Source organism: Procambarus clarkii, chromosome 47 (genome assembly GCF_040958095.1).
Source record: "Procambarus clarkii isolate CNS0578487 chromosome 47, FALCON_Pclarkii_2.0, whole genome shotgun sequence".
In the NCBI taxonomy this organism is placed as follows: Eukaryota; Metazoa; Arthropoda; class Malacostraca; order Decapoda; family Cambaridae; genus Procambarus; species Procambarus clarkii.
Window position 1 is genome coordinate 20,189,317 of NC_091196.1, and position 17,899 is coordinate 20,207,215.

The 17,899-nt window shown below is 50.9% G+C and overlaps 1 protein-coding gene across 2 annotated transcripts in view; it reads right to left on the reverse strand.

Moving 5' to 3' along the window:
- The window catches only part of LOC123762961 (synaptotagmin-15), a 140,213-nt gene that overhangs the window by 113,989 nt on the left and 8,325 nt on the right, over positions 1 to 17,899 (reverse strand). The window contains exons 2-3 of one of the 2 annotated variants that reach the window (XM_069302057.1): positions 15,284 to 16,227; positions 11,479 to 11,511 (exon numbers count right to left, since the gene is read on the reverse strand). In XM_069302057.1, coding sequence (XP_069158158.1) covers positions 11,479 to 11,511; positions 15,284 to 15,375 — 125 coding nt within the window. In that variant the 5' untranslated portion in view covers positions 15,376 to 16,227. The remainder of the gene's footprint in view (positions 1 to 11,478; positions 11,512 to 15,283; positions 16,228 to 17,899) is intronic. The other variant, XM_069302058.1, reaches the window with a different exon arrangement.

A 17,899-nucleotide genomic window follows, 5' to 3' on the forward strand; every position in this document is an offset into this window, starting at 1 on the left:
CCGTCATGGATACTCCCAGGGTCAACACCCGTCATGGATACTCCCAGGGTCAACACCCGTCATGGATACTCCCAGGGTCAACACCTGTCATGGATACTCCCAGGGTCAACACCCGTCATGGATACTCCCAGGGTCAACACCTGTCATGGATACTCCCAGGGTCGACACCTGTCATGGATACTCCCAGGGTCAACACCTGTCATGGATACTCCCAGGGTCAACACCCGTCATGGATACTCCCAGGGTCAACACCCGTCATGGATACTCCCAGGGTCAACACCTGTCATGGATACTCTCAGGGTCAACACCTGTCATGGATACTCCCAGGGTCGACACTAATCAGAGGTAAACCTATGCAGATACTTCAGGTAAACTCGTGGAGTTTATTTAAGGTTAACCAGACCTACACATAAGTTTATTTCAATTAAACTTGTGTAATTTACTTGACTGTAAAAAATGGTTCAACATAACTATTGTTTACGAGGCGGAAAAATGCTGAAGCCATGGAGAGAGCAACACCACCAGCACCACAACACCTGCAGCACCACAACACCACAACACCTGCAGCACCACAACACCTGCAGCACCACAACACCTGCAACACCACAACACCTGCAGCACCACAACACCACAACACCTGCAGCACCACAACACCACAACACCTGCAGCACCACAACACCACAACACCTGCAGCACCACAACACCTGCAGCACCACAACACCACAACACCTGCAGCACCACAACACCAGCAGCACCACAACACCAGCAGCACCACAACACCAGCAGCACCACAACACCAGCAGCACCACAACACCTGCAGCACCACAACACCAGCAGCACCACAACACCAGCAGCACCACAACACCAGCAGCACCACAACACCAGCAGCACCACAACACCAGCAGCACCACAACACCTGCAGCACCACAACACCTGCAGCACCACAACACCTGCAGCACAACAACACCTGCAGCACCACAACACCAGCAGCACCACAACACCAGCAGCACCACAACACCTGCAGCACCACAACACCAGCAGCACCACAACACCAGCAGCACCACAACACCTGCAGCACCACAACACCTGCAGCACCACAACACCTGCAGCACCACAACACCAGCAGCACCACAACACCAGCAGCACCACAACACCAGCAGCACCACAACACCTGCAGCACCACAACACCAGCAGCACCACAACACCTGCAGCACCACAACACCTGCAGCACCACAACACCTGCAGCACCACAACACCAGCAGCACCACAACACCTGCAGCACCACAACACCAGCAGCACCACAACACCAGCAGCACCACAACACCTGCAGCACCACAACACCTGCAGCACCACAACACCAGCAGCACCACAACACCAGCAGCACCACAACACCTGCAGCACCACAACACCTGCAGCACCACAACACCTGCAGCACCACAACACCTGCAGCACCACAACACCTGCAGCACCACAACAACACAACACCACAACACCACCAGCACCACAACACCTGCAGCACAACACCACCAGCAGCACCACAACACCTGCAGCACCACAACACCTGCAGCACAACACCACCAGCAGCACCACAACACCTGCAGCACCACAACACCTGCAGCACAACAGCACCAGCAGCACCACAACACCTGCAGCACCACAACAACACAACACCACAACACCTGCAGCACCACAACACCACCAGCACCACAACACCTGCAGCACCACAACACCACCAGCACCACAACACCTGCAGCACCACAACACCACCAGCACCACAACACCTGCAGCACCACAACACCACCAGCACCACAACACCTGCAGCACCACAACACCACAACACCACCAGCACCACAACACCTGCAGCACCACAACACCACCAGCACCACAACACCTGCAGCACCACAACACCTGCAGCACGCCAACACCACAACACCTGCAGCACCACAACACCACAACACCTGCAGCACCACAACACCAGCAGCACCACAACACCACAACACCTGCAGCACCACAACACCAGCAGCACCACAACACCAGCAGCACCACAACACCTGCAGCACCACAACACCTGCAGCACCACAACACCTGCAGCACCACAACACCTGCAGCACCACAACACCAGCAGCACCACAACACCTGCAGCACCACAACACCAGCAGCACAACACCTGCAGCACCACAACACCTGCAGCACCACAACACCTGCAGCACCACAACACCTGCAGCACCACAACACCTGCAGCACCACAACACCTGCAGCACCACAACACCTGCAGCACCACAACACCTGCAGCACCACAACACCAGCAGCACCACAACACCACAACACCTGCAGCACCACAACACCAGCAGCACCACAACACCAGCAGCACCACAACACCTGCAGCACCACAACACCTGCAGCACCACAACACCTGCAGCACCACAACACCTGCAGCACCACAACACCTGCAGCACCACAACACCAGCAGCACCACAACACCAGCAGCACCACAACACCTGCAGCACCACAACACCAGCAGCACAACACCACCAGCAGCACCACAACACCTGCAGCACCACAACACCTGCAGCACAACAGCACCAGCAGCACCACAACACCTGCAGCACCACAACAACACAACACCACAACACCTGCAGCACCACAACACCACCAGCACCACAACACCTGCAGCACCACAACACCACCAGCACCACAACACCTGCAGCACCACAACACCACCAGCACCACAACACCTGCAGCACCACAACACCACCAGCACCACAACACCTGCAGCACCACAACACCACAACACCACCAGCACCACAACACCTGCAGCACCACAACACCACCAGCACCACAACACCTGCAGCACCACAACACCTGCAGCACGCCAACACCACAACACCTGCAGCACCACAACACCACAACACCTGCAGCACCACAACACCAGCAGCACCACAACACCTGCAGCACCACAACACCAGCAGCACCACAACACCAGCAGCACCACAACACCTGCAGCACCACAACACCTGCAGCACCACAACACCAGCAGCACCACAACACCACCAGCACCACAACACCTGCAGCACAACACCACCAGCAGCACAACAGCACCAGCAGCACCACAACACCTGCAGCACCACAACACCTGCAGCACCACAACACCTGCAGCACAACAACACCTGCAGCACCACAACACCTGCAGCACCACAACACCTGCAGCACAACAACACCTGCAGCACCACAACACCAGCAGCACCACAACACCTGCAGCACCACAACACCAGCAGCACCACAACACCAGCAGCACCACAACACAAGCAGCACCACAACACCTGCAGCACCACAACACCACCAGCACCACAACACCTGCAGCACCACAACACCTGCAGCACCACAACACCACCAGCACCACAACACCTGCAGCACCACAACACCTGCAGCACCACAACACCAGCAGCACCACAACACCAGCAGCACCACAACACCTGCAGCACCACAACACCAGCAGCACCACAACACTAGCAGCACCACAACACCTGCAGCACCACAACACCAGCAGCACCACAACACCAGCAGCACCACAACACAAGCAGCACCACAACACCTGCAGCACCACAACACCACCAGCACCACAACACCTGCAGCACCACAACACCTGCAGCACCACAACACCAGCAGCACCACAACACCTGCAGCACCACAACACCAGCAGCACCACAACACTAGCAGCACCACAACACCTGCAGCACCACAACACCTGCAACACCCCAACACCTGCAGCACCACAACCCATAATCAATTTACTAATTCAATAAACCTAAAAATTTGAAACCGCAATTACGGTCTTGTTTTGATCCCGCCTCGAGGGAGTGCCAGGGTGACAGGTAGACGGTGCCAGGGTGACAGGTAGACGGTGCCAGGGTGACAGGTAGACGGTGCCAGGGAGACAGGTAGACGGTGCCAGGGTGACAGGTAGACGGTGACAGGTAGACGGTGCCAGGGAGACAGGTAGACGGTGCCAGGGTGACAGGTAGACGGTGCCAGGGAGACAGGTAGACGGTGCCAGGGTGACAGGTAGACGGTGACAGGTAGACAGGTAGCCTCGTGTTTGCTGAGTATACTAGCCTTGTATGAATACGTTGAGTATACCAATCTCTTGTGGATTTGTTGAGTATACTCGCCACTTAAGAGTATGCTAAAAGTCAGTATGGTAGATTTAGAGCTGCGTCATGCGTACGTTTTGGCACGTTGTTGGGACGTCACTCACTCCCTGTTGGGAACACGTGGACGAGTACTAGAAGGTGACACAGTGTCATCCTCCTCCCTCGCTTCTAACAACCGTCCCACAGGTCTGGTACCTTTCCGTCCTGCTTCTCAAGCTTCCATTTCCCTATTCACTAGATTTTTTTTCTTGTTACTATCTTTTACCAATCACCCTTCATCTTCTGCCTTCTGACAACTCCCCATTTCTCTCTCTCTCTCTCTCTCTCTCTCTCTCCCTCCCTCTCTCTCTCTCTCTCTCTCTCTCTCTCTCTCTCTCTCTCTCTCTCTCTCTCTCTCTCTCTCTCTCTCTCTCTCTCTCTCTCTCTTCTCTCTCTCTCTCTCTCTCTCTCTCTCTCTCTCTCTCTCTCTCTCTCTCTCTCTCTCTCTCTCTCTCTCTCTCTCTCTCCCTCCCTCCCTCTCTCTCTCTCTCTCTCTCTCTCTCTCTCTCTCTCTCTCTCTCTCTCTCTCTCTCTCTCTCTCTCTCTTCTCTCACATAAAGCTTCGGTAATCTTCATTATTCCTTCATAAGCCAATTCTCGCCCCCATCCCTTACCTGGGAAAAATATTCCCATAACATTTCCAGGAAGCGCGTCCGTCTTGGAGAGTGCAGCGCCTCGCTCGCTCACTCTAAACAATATATTATCCAATACTTTAATTTTTAAGCTGTTTTGGGTTGTGAAATACTTCTCGGTTGTTAAGAGTGGTGTCAAGGAGATTGTTCTGCGAGATTAAGGTCTGGTTCCTGGAGTGGCGTTGTGTTCTGAGGGGTGATATCCCTACTTCCAGTACTCTGAGGGGTGATATCCCTACTTCCAGTACTCTGAGGGGTGGATATCCCTACTTCCAGTACTCTGAGGGTGGATATCCCTACTTCCAGTACTCTGAGGGGTGGATATCCCTACTTCCAGTACTCTGAGGGTGGATATCCCTACTTCCAGTACTCTGAGGGGTGATATCCCTACTTCCAGTACTCTGAGGGGTGGATATCCCTACTTCCAGTACTCTGAGGGTGGATATCCCTACTTCCAGTACTCTGAGGGTGGATATCCCTACTTCCAGTACTCTGAGGGGTGGATATCCCTACTTCCAGTACTCTGAGGGGTGATATCCCTACTTCCAGTACTCTGAGGGGTGGATATCCCTACTTCCAGTACTCTGAGGGTGGATATCCCTACTTCCAGTACTCTGAGGGTGGATATCCCTACTTCCAGTACTCTGAGGGGTGATATCCCTACTTCCAGTACTCTGAGGGTGGATATCATTATTCATTGTGGCTTGAACCCTCACTTTGTGTCTGACCGAGCCCAAGCTGACCTGTTTCCAAGCATGTACACACACACACACACACTGCACTCAGGAACCTGTACACCTATTGATTGACGGTTGAGAGGCGGGACCAAAGAGCCAGAGCTCAACCCCCGCAAGCCCAACTAGATGAGTACAACTAGGAGAGTACACACTTTCTAAAGATGTACACACAATTTTAAATACTTGGAACCAAGAGAATATGACTTCTCTTGAACGCAATATCCAATAAAGCACTCAGCCTTTTCCACGAAGACTAACAATAAAACAAAGCGACTCTTGTAGTTATACAAGTGCATATTGGTATCCACAAGAGGGCTAATATGATCGCAGGAATACGTGAGACTGCAGAGGTCTACTTGGCCCATACGAAGCAACTCCTACTTATGTCCGCCCTATGTCATTCGTGTGTCTAACAAGGGGTAGTGTAACATGCCTATTATATGACCTGAAGTTCACTGAAATGTCTAGTCGGCTGCATGATCTTTCAGGACACCTCGCCCCTACCCAGCTACTCAAAATGATTGCAGTTCTTCCGGACGTCGTCCAGGCCAGCTCCTGTGCCAGATAAGTCCACAACGGGCTTACCATAGCCCGTGCTGCTTGGAACTTTTTCTTCCAAGTAGCGAATCATAAACAACAACAACATTCCGGACGTCTTTTAGTGGAGAGCATCACGTTAGCAGGTCCTGGAGAGCGTGTCCGAGAGAGGATGATCTTGCCTCTGATAGGGAGAATGCCTGCTTTTAGGAATTGTCTAATGGCTGTCGGTAATTTCTTCCTGTGCTCTCGTATCGCCTCTCAGGCTCTTGGTTTATTCGTGTTGGCTTATCGAGCACAAGTGTATCTACGCTTAAAACAATCTTATCAATCTGTTGTTTTCCGGTAATTTGTTCCATAAATCAATCTCTCTTATTTCCAAACCAGTATTTACCCAGGTCTTTTCTAAATCTAAACGGATCTAAATTGGATTATGTACCAGCTCGGTGCATCCAAACTGCTAGTGAGTTAAGGCGGGCTCAAGGTTGAATAACTTTTAGCATTTCGGGGTCCTGTAAACGCACCGTTAAGAGGCTCGTCTAAGAGGGCCCCCCCCCAGGACGGTGGTTCAATCCCACCGTCCTGCTCCAACGATATTCTCACAGATATACCACGCTGTTGTGATACCCTTGTGTATAATCCTATTTATATCCATTGTTTCGTGCCCTAAGAACATATAAAGGAATCTACAAGAACCCTATTACTTGATAGCTTCTTCCATGAATCAGCAGCCCTATTTCCCAACCAATTTTTACCTATTTATTTTCATAATTGGAGTTCTGTTCTGTAATTTTAATCCGTTGTTCTGAGGTCTAGCTTGAGAGCCCTGTTTCATGTCCACATTACTAAGTCTGTTCAAATATGTTGTTATGTCATCAAATATGTTGACAGGAATCATACCTTCTGCTGTAATGTGAGTTTCCTGAGTGTCTCTTCCTAAGAGAGATTCCTGTGTGACTCCTGATTCCCTGAGACTAGCCTCGTTATCCTTCTTTGTTTACTGTAAAGATAGTTTACATCCAATTTATATTACAGATAAGCTAATAGCCAACCCGCCCGGATAAGATAACCAGCCTAGCCGGATAAGATATCCCGCCCGCCCGGATCAGATAACCAGCTCACCCGGATAAGATATCCAGCCCGCCCGGATCAGATAACCAGCTCACCCGGATAAGATATCCCGCCCGCCCGGATCAGATAACCAGCTCACCCGGATAAGATATCCCGCCCGCCCGGATAAGATATCCCGCCCTACTAAAAAGCCGCAGTGAGTGCCAATTATATTTCCCCATTGTGGAACTCTGAGCAAGTGACGTTATTAAGAGCTCTGATAACTGAATTACCTCTTGTTCGTCTGTGGCATGACAAGCCTCACAAGGTCAAGGGTCATGAGGTCAAAGGGGTCACAAGGTGTGACACCCAAACCACTGTTAAACCGGAGGGGACTGATCTCTGCAGGGTTTATCTTTAGAGCGTAGAACATTCTTAGTCTGTCTCATATCCTCTGACCAGAAGAAAGGCTCAGCAATTCACACACTTACGATGCCCAGTTTACGAGGATCCAGTAAGCTGTTATTTTCAAACTCTTGCGTTAATGATAGACATTATGTGCTTTCAGAGTCCTGAGCACACACACACACACACACCAGGTCACACACGCTGGATCTCAAACTAGGGTGGTCCCTCGTTAACGAGCCTAACAGCGAGGAAGTGCTTCATTAGGGTAGTTAGTAGGTAACAGGCCAAGAGTGCTGAAGTTAGCACCCGGGCGCCTGAGAACTACATCAGTCATTAGACTGGACAATGTCCGGACGGGTGCTAGGAGTAAACATTATGTGTACAGGGCGTACCAGGGTGTACTCACCAGGGTGTACAGAGTACCAGGGTGTACTCACCAGGGTGTACAGAGTACCAGGGTGTACTCACCAGGGTGTACAGAGTACCAGGGTGTACTCACCAGGGTGTACAGAGTACCAGGGAGTACTCACCAGGGTGTACAGAGTACCAGGGTGTACTCACCAGGGTGTACAGAGATATTAATAAGTGGTCGTTTACACACACACACACACACACAAGGCCGTCAGTAGTTTCAAAGCGTTATATGACAAAGAGTGCTGGGAAGACGGGACACCAGGAGCGTACCTCTCATCCTGTAACTACACTTAGGCAATTACACACACACACACACACACACACACACACACACACACACACACACACACACACACACACACACACACACGTATCCTAATCATTTCCCTAGAGTGGACCCCGTGAAGCAGCGGCTTAATCATGATAGTTCTGGGCGAACGAGTTCAACGAAGCGGCCTTTGGCATATGCAGAACCTCATTACCTCAGATGGTGAAGTGATCATAAAAGCCACACCATTGGCAGGAGCTGTACAGTAATTAATTCTGGCAGAGGGATTGTCCGTCGGGCTGGGATTAGCCGTCATGGGAACGTTTTTGTGTCTGATCCCAAGTGTTAATGAATGGGAAACAGAAGGAGAGAGAGAGAGAGAGAGACAGAGACAGAGAGAGAGAGAGAGAGAGAGAGAGACGCGCGCGCACACACACGCACAAGCAACGTCGACCACAAAGGCTATTAAAAATCATTTGTTAATACGTTTCGAGGCCGCCAGGTGTGTGAAACACCCCAGGTGTACCACACACACCCCAGGTGTACCACACACACCCCAGGTGTACCACACACACACCCCAGGTGTACCACACACACCCCAGGTGTACCACACACACCCCAGGTGTACCACACACACCCCAGGTGTACCACACACACACCCCAGGTGTACCACACACACCCCAGGTGTACCACACACACCCCAGGTGTACCACACACACCCCAGGTGTACCACACACACACCCCAGGTGTACCACACACACCCCAGGTGTACCACACACACCCCAGGTGTACTACACACACCCCAGGTGTACCACACACACACCCCAGGTGTACCACACACACACCCCAGGTGTACCACACACACCCCAGGTGTACCACACATACACCCCAGGTATACCACACACACCCCAGGTATACCCCACACACCCCAGGTGTACCACACACACCCCAGGTGTACCACACACACCCCAGGTATACCCCACACACCCCAGGTGTACCACACACACCCCAGGTGTACCACACACACCCCAGGTGTACCACACACACCCCAGGTGTACCACACACACCCCAGGTGTACCACACACACCCCAGGTGTACTACACACACCCCAGGTGTACCACACACACACCCCAGGTGTACCACACACACACCCCAGGTGTACCACACACACCCCAGGTGTACCACACACACACCCCAGGTGTACCACACACACACCCCAGGTGTACCACACACACCCCAGGTGTACCACACACACCCCAGGTGTACCACACACACCCCAGGTGTACCACACACACCCCAGGTGTACCACACACACCCCAGGTGTACCACACACACCCCAGGTGTACCACTAATAACCAGATCTAATGAGGATCATTTAATAACTTCCCGGAAGCAACACAACGAATTGGCGCCAATATTAATCATTTTAATTTAGACTTATTAAACGCATGTTTTAGCTTATTTCCTTCAGTCCAGGGAGGGAGAGAGACATTATGAGGGAGGTTAGAGATAGCGTGAGAGGAGGTAGAGAGAATATAGGAGGAAGTAAGAGAATAGAAGACGAAGAGAGAGAATAGAGTGAGAGAGAGAGGGAGAGGCTTAAGCAGGTAGGGACATGGTTATACTCGGTTAACTTTCTTTAACCGAATTTAGGACACTCCCTCCTCAAGCGGAACTGATTTTAAGATACACTATACACTCCAGAGTGTTGATAGTGGGTCCACCTCCCCCCCCCCCTCTACTATACAAAACAACATATATATACACATTAAGTGTTTGCATCATACAAAGAACATTCTGCCAAAAATCAACATTTAAACATTTACAGTTTCTCGAAATGTTAACTGTAAAATTTCTCGCGAAATGTTTGGAACAAAACTTGAATTAAGTTTGCCACAAAGTCCCAAACATAAAGTGATTCAGTTATATTGGGGGAAAACTAACAGAATACTTAACAAGTTATATCCCAACTCTCCGGTAGATTAACTTCCGGTAGATTAACTTCCGGTATATTGAATGCCTCTCCGGAAATACTGTCGTCGGTAAATCCAGTTTTTCCAATTGTTTTGTCCGCTTAAATAAATGTATTGTAGAAAATCATATGCGTCTCAAAGTTCCGAGAGAGAGAGCTCCAGCTCCCGTCACCCGCCTCAGAGACAAACAAAAGACTTGGCTCATTATTAAATCAATCCTTTTATACTATTTTTATTTTATTAAAAATCCTAAAATTGTGTAATTGCTTTCAGTTGGTTTATTTCACTCAACAAATACAGAGAATAACAAAAATTAACATTAACAAAACAATTAAAAAAAAGGGAGAGGTTCTGGGGGATTTGTAGAGGAATACTAAAGATAGGACGCAGGAGTTCTGGATGGTTAGAGGGGGGGTCCTGGATGGTTAGAGGGGGTCCTGGATGGTTAGAAGGGGTCTTGGATGGTTAGAGGGGGGTCTTGGATGGTTAGAGGGGGTCTTGGATGGTTAGAGGGGGGTCCTGGATGGTTAGAAGGGGTCTTGGATGGTTAGAGGGGGTCTTGGATGGTTAGAGGGGGTCCTGGATGGTTAGAGGGGATCCTGGATGGTTAGAAGGGGTCTTGGATGGTTAGAGGGGGTCTTGGATGGTTAGAGGGGGTCCTGGATGGTTAGAAGGGGTCTTGGATGGTTAGAGGGGGGTCTTGGATGGTTAGAGGGGGTCTTGGATGGTTAGAGGGGGGTCCTGGATGGTTAGAAGGGGTCTTGGATGGTTAGAGGGGGTCTTGGATGGTTAGAGGGGGGGTCCTGGATGGTTAGAGGGGATCCTGGATGGTTAGAGGGGGTCCTGGATGGTTAGAGGGGGTCCTGGATGGTTAGAGGGGGTCTTGGATGGTTAGTGGGGGGGGTCCTGGATGGTTAGAGGGAGTCCTGGATAGTTAGAGGAGTCCTGGATGGTTAGAGGGGTCTTGGATGGTTAGAGGGGGTCCTGGATGGTTAGAGGGGGTCCTGGATGGTTAGAGGGGGTCCTGGATGGTTAGAGGGGGTCCTGGATAGTTAGAGGAGTCCTGGATGGTTAGAGGGGGTCTTGGATGATTAGAGGGGGTCCTGGATGGTTAGAGGGGGTCTTGGATGGTTAGAGGGGGTCCTGGATGGTTAGAGGGGGTCCTGGATGGTTAGAGGGGGTCCTGGATGGTTAGAGGGGGTCCTGGATGGTTAGAGGGGGTCCTGGAAGATTAAGGAGGTACCGGAAGGTGAGGAAGGAGGTACTCACCTCTGCGGCAGTACCAGGCGGTCCTGGAACGACCTGAGGACCAACACAATGTATTAATCACTGTACACACACACACACACACGCACACACACACACACACACACACACACACACACACACACACACACACACACACACACACACACACACACAGTTCTAAGAGGCTACTAACCCTTGTCTATGACCCTAGATATTCAGAGACGGTGAGGGTAGACAACATCTCACCCTGGGGCCAGATTCACGAAAGCACTTACCGAAGCACTTACGAACGTGTACATCTTTCCTCAATCTTTGACGGCTTTGGTTACATTTATTAAACAGTTTACAAGCACGAAAACTTCCCATTGAACTGTTGTTATTGTTATAAACAGCCTCCTGGTGCTTCGGAGCTCATTAATTGTTTAATAATTGGAAACAAAGCCGCCAAAGATTGAGAAAAGTTGTACAGGTTCGTAAGTGCTTTCGTGAATATGACCCCTGGACACTTATCAGCCCCAATGGGGCTGGATCCAGATCTCTAGAACTTGTAGATCCAGACATTTCTATATTTGGAGTGTGTAACAATAATTTATTGAAACCGGGATAGGCCATCTTCAGCCGCCCCTGGTACCTGGGCGTCCATTTTGATTAGCTTCCCCTCCCCTCCCCGTCCCTCCGTCCCTATCCCTTAAAGGGGCTACAGCTTCTCCCTCAAGGTGGACATCTCAACACCTTAGTTATTTCAGGCGACACCCTCCTCCTGGCGGGATTGTCCTTTGACCTCTAACCTCTAGATAAAGGTCACTCGGCTAAAAGTGGCTTTTAGTGAAGAGTGGGGGTCAGGAGAGAGGTGGTGGTGGAGAGCGAGACAAGGGATATATATATATATGTGTGGCCACCGGACAAGATACTTGTGTAAGCTCTGCGTAACATGTTGGAAACTATGCAGTATTTACCCGCCCGCCGCCGGCGCCATCTATCTTACTCTGATCCATGTGAATGGTCGTCCAGAGGGACGACCATTCACATGGATCCGGAGCACGAGAGAGCTCTCTCTTCACTGTGCAAATATGAGAGTAAATACAGTGAAACGTTACAAAAAACTACACGATACCGTAGACTGAAGGAAAGGTTCTTCAGGAGACTGCTCAGAGTTTCAGGCAATCAAGTGCCAATAATATTAACTGGGGACAGAAGATTAAACATGCAGTACCAAATATGTGACAAACACTCTCCAGGAATCTTAGAGAGACTTGGGAGTTGATGTGACACCAGACCTGTCTCTCTCTCTCTCTCTCAACCCGCATCACCCCAGCATCATCAGCAGCATGTGCAAACATACTAGCTAATCTCACGTTATTGACACTCAATAACACCTGCTTGTAACTTTGACCCCCAAGCGCTGACCATCAAGGGCGAGGTAGAGAGTGTGATTATAGGCATGTGGCGAATCTATGGATACCTCACATTCAAGGGCACCTACCTGCGTCCCTCAGCAGTCAGGGACACCTGTCTGCGTCCCTCAGCAGTTCAGGGACACCTGTCTGCGTCCCTCAGCAGTTCAGGGACACCTGTCTGCGTCCCTCAGCAGTTCAGGGACACCTGCCTGCCTCCCTCAGCAGTTCAGGGACGAACGCTCCAGTCTATTGTGCGGCTTCAATATTTATTCAGTGGGTAGCCTGTTTCGGGCCATCCCTCACTCCCTCCCCACACACACACTCTCCCTTCCGTTACCTTCCCTTCCGCTCTTTTCCCTTACCTTCCTCTTTCCCCATCTCATCATTTCCCTTCTCCCCCTTCCTTTCTCCACCCTTCCCCTTCCCTTTCCCCTTCCCTCTCCGCGGTCTAGGACCATTCTGCCACCAAAGACGAACACCTCCTCACCTTATTGTTATTTCAGGCTCGTGCGTCTGGCCCGGTGCCCCGCGAGCTGTAATACTCGGTGGCTGACCTCTGACCTCTTGGTAAAGGTCACACAGTTAAACGAGGCTGTTATAGAGGGCTGTCAGCTAGCGGACAAGAGGGAAGGTGGCGGTGGTGTTGAGGGGTAGCGGAGGTGTTGAAGGGTAGCGGAGAGATGGAGGTAGTGTGGCCAGGTGGCGGTGGTGTTGAGGGGTAGCGGAGAGATGGAGGTAGTGTGGCCAGGTGGCGGTGGTGTTGAAGGGTAGCGGAGAGATGGAGGTAGTGTGGCCAGGTGGCGGTGGTGTTGAAGGGTAGCGGAGAGATGGAGGTAGTGTGGCCAGGTGGCGGTGGTGTTGAGGGGTAGCGGAGAGATGGAGGTAGTGTGGCCAGGTGGCGGTGGTGTTGAAGGGTAGCGGAGAGATGGAGGTAGTGTGGCCAGGTGGCGGTGGTGTTGAAGGGTAGCGGAGAGATGGAGGTAGTGTGGCCAGGGGTCAGAGTTCTCCACAAGGAAATGTATTTTCGCGTCTCTTAAATAGCATTATTGAATCTCTGTAGAGGTCAAAGGTCACAAGGTGCCAGGTCTGGAGGCCAAGCGGGTAGTGTACTATGAGTGCCAGGTCTGGAGGCCAAGCGGGTAGTGTACTATGAGTGCCAGGTCTGGAGGTCAAGCTGGTAGTGTACTATGAGTGCCAGGTCTGGAGGTCAAGCGGGTAGTGTACTATGAGTGCCAGGTCTGGAGGCCAAGCGGGTAGTGTACTATGAGTGCCAGGTCTGGAGGTCAAGCTGGTAGTGTACTATGAGTGCCAGGTCTGGAGGTCAAGCGGGTAGTGTACTATGAGTGCCAGGTCTGGAGGTCAAGCTGATAGTGTACTATGAGTGCCAGGTCTGGAGGTCAAGCTGGTAGTGTACTAAGAGTGCCAGGTCTGGAGGACAAGCTGGTAGTGTACTATGAGTGCCAGGTCTGGAGGTCAAGCGGGTAGTGTACTGTGAGTGCCAGGTCTGGAGGGCAAGCTGGTAGTGTACTATGAGTGCCAGGTCTGGAGGTCAAGCGGGTAGTGTACTATGAGTGCCAGGTCTGGAGGTCAAGCGGGTAGTGTACTATGAGTGCCAGGTCTGGAGGTCAAGCTGATAGTGTACTATGAGTGCCAGGTCTGGAGGTCAAGGCTGGAGAATAACTCTAGGAGTCCTCTCGACCAACCATCATAAACATTAACTAAACAAACAACTCACTATAATGCTTCTGTATTTATACCACCAAGAAGCCTAGTCGTCAAGGCGTAAAAATGTCTCTCTTTTTTTTACTTTTTTACAAACGCTAAAACAATTAATTGTTCCTTGTACATAATGTAAAAGTGAGGACATTTTCCAGTGTGTGATCCTGAATGGGAATTGCTATTAAAATGCAAATTACCCAGTAATATGCAAATCTAGATTTTGTTACACACACACACCTCTGTGGTATATATATATATATATATATATATATATATATATATATATATATATATATATATATATATATATATATATATATATATATATTAGACTGTGAGTCTAGACTGGGTCTCTCTTCCCCTCTTGTCTCTCTCTTCCTCTTTCTTCCCATCTCTTTCCTCTCTCGCGTCTCTTTCCTTATCTCTCTTCTCCCCGCATCTTTCCCTCACCAGCCCTCTCCTCCTTCCTCTCCTCTCCTGCTCCATCTCTTCCCATCTCCCTCTCTCTCTACCTTTTTCCCCCTCCTCTTCCCCTTTCTCCTTTCAGCTCTCCCAATATCCCTTTCCACCCTTCTTCACTTTCTCCCCTCTCTTTCCATCTCTCTCTTACTCTCTCTCTCTCTCTCTCTCTCTCTCTCTCTCTCTCTCTCTCTCTCTCTCTCTCTCTCTCTCTCTCTCTCTCTCTCTCTCTCTCTCCCTCCAATACTCACCCAAGGGGCAGGATGAGTCGATTCTGGAAGTTCTTGGAGAAGCCCTCGGAGGGTTCTCCGTTGGGGGAAAGTTGCCGCTGTACCTTCGACATGATGCCTCACTAGGCTACACGCTTTCCAGCCGGGGCTTGAAGCTTCCTCACCGGGGGCTTAAGGCTTCCTCACCGGGGGCTTAAGGCTTCCTCACCGGGGGCTTAAGGCTTCCTCACCGGGGGCTTGAAGCTTCCTCACCGGGGGCTTAAGGCTTCCTCACCGGGGGCTTAAGGCTTCCTCACCGGGGGCTTGAGGCTTCCTCGCCGGGGGCTTGAGGCTTCCTCACCGGGGGCTTGAGGCTTCCTCGCCGGGGGCTTGAGGCTTCCTCACCGGGGGCTTGAGGCTTCCTCGCCGGACAACAACAACACACGACCTTAGCTGCTGGAAGTATTCCTCTTTTTGTCTGGGGTTTGGAAGTGATATTTTTGTGAGATGAGAGTGTGTGGTTGGGTGTGGTGCAGGCGAGCCTCGTGCCTCTCTCTCTCAGCCTCCCTAGGCCCACTCACACACTCAGAATTTCCTTTCACAACTTAAGTAGGTCTCTGAGTAACGAGGTTATCTACCTACGGTATGTGAATGTCGGCCGGCCGCCTGGGGGAATCATCACTATCCACGCTCAAAACCGGTTCATTTTTGTTTCACTTATGCGGTTTCCCAGATCAGAGATCCACGCGTCTCGTGTCGTGATGGCTTTCTGCGGATTTTCCCGCGCGTTTCCTCTCCAAAAGTTCGTTTAGGTAGGTATTGTCAAGTCCAAGTTTCCTGCTGCCGACCTAGCAGTCAGACGCGTCAAGGTCCGTAAAGGCACGACAGCTGGTCCTGGCCTGCAGTAGTGGGGCGGAACACCCTGGAAGGAGCCACAGGCAGGAGGACCTTCGTCGAGGACCTTCGCGTCTCCTCGAAGACGTCACCTGCCGGAGAAACAGACAAAGAAGCTGCATTATAGCATCTCTCTGGCACCATCCACGGGATAAAAATCAAATGACACGTAAATTCAAGGAATTAATTACATGGAAGTGGATTATTAAAATAGATTGAGGATTAATGCTCTTCTAAGGTGTGGCCCCCATAGTGTGGGACGGGTGTGTGGCCCCCATGGTGTGGGACGGGTGTGTGGCCCCCATGGTGTGGGACGGGTGTGTGGCCCCCATAGTGTTGGACGGGTGTGGCCCCCATGGTGTGGGACGGGTGTGTGGCCCCCATAGTGTTGGACGGGTGTGGCCCCCATGGTGTGGGACGGGTGTGTGGCCCCCATAGTGTTGGACGGGTGTGACCCCCATGGTGTGGGATGGGTGTGTGGCCCCCATGGTGTGGGACGGGTGTGGCCCCCATGGTGTGCCCCATGACTCTACGGCATTCCGCCCCTCCCTTGTTCCCATCTCCATAGCTAGAGTTCCAAGGACAGTGTCTGGAACACACACACACACACACACACACACACACACACACACACACACACACACACACACACACACACACACACACACACACACTCTCTCTCTCTCTCTCTCTCTCTCTCTCTCTCTCTCTCTCTCTCTCTCTCTCTCTCTCTCTCTCTCTCTCTCTCTCTCTCTCTCTCTCTCTCTCTCTCTCTCTCTCTCTCTCTCTCTCTCTTTTTTCCCTCTGTCGTCCAGTTGAATGTTATCTCCCCTCTTCCACCGGCTTCTCATATCCTCCTCCTCTTCCTACACCCTCTCCTCTACTGCTTCTCCTTCCCATCTTCCTTCCATTCCTGATAAATCCTAACTACACGAAACTGGCTTGAGTGTAATGTCTCAATATGAGTATTTATCCACCAAGTTGGTGGTGAGTGTGTCTCGAGTGCCTGGTGGTGGTGAGTGTCTGGCCCGAGTACGTAGTCTACCAGCAGTGCCAGACCAATCATGAAACCACCACAATAACAACATGAATCTATGAGAAAATATTGTACCTGTGGAGTCCAGGGACGCGAGTTCGATCCCAAAGTACACCCTCAAAGTATTCTCGCAGAAGGAAGGAGTTATTTTTGGTTGGAGTGCCTCCCCGACTGTCAAGATACGTGAGGCTAATTAATTACCTTCTCAGCAGCCAATTAATTTAACAATGACAAATTTCGCGAGTTTGGAGCGTGTCGTGCGCGAGTCCTTGGGTCCCGCCTCGCTAATTATACGTGTAATTAATAATTATTTAGTCAACACATTTTGAATTCGTAATTTTTTGCAACGAATTCTAATATATAAGTTCAGAGGTATGCCACTAGGCTAGTCCCAGAACTAAGAGGCATGAGTTACGAGGAAAGGCTGCGTGAACTGCACCTCACGTCGCTGGAAAACAGAAGAGCTCGGGGAGATATGATCACCACATGCAAAATTCTCAGGAGAATTGACAGGGTAGACACGGATGGATTATTTAACACGGGTGGTACACGCACAAGGGGACACAGATGGAAGCTGAATACCCAAATGAGCCACAGAGATATTAGAAACAACTTTTTCAGTGTCAGAGTGGTTGACAGGTGGAATGCATTAGGCAGTGATGTGGTGGAGGCTGACTCCATACACAGTTGCAAGTGTAGATATGATAGAGCCCAATAGGCTCAGGAAT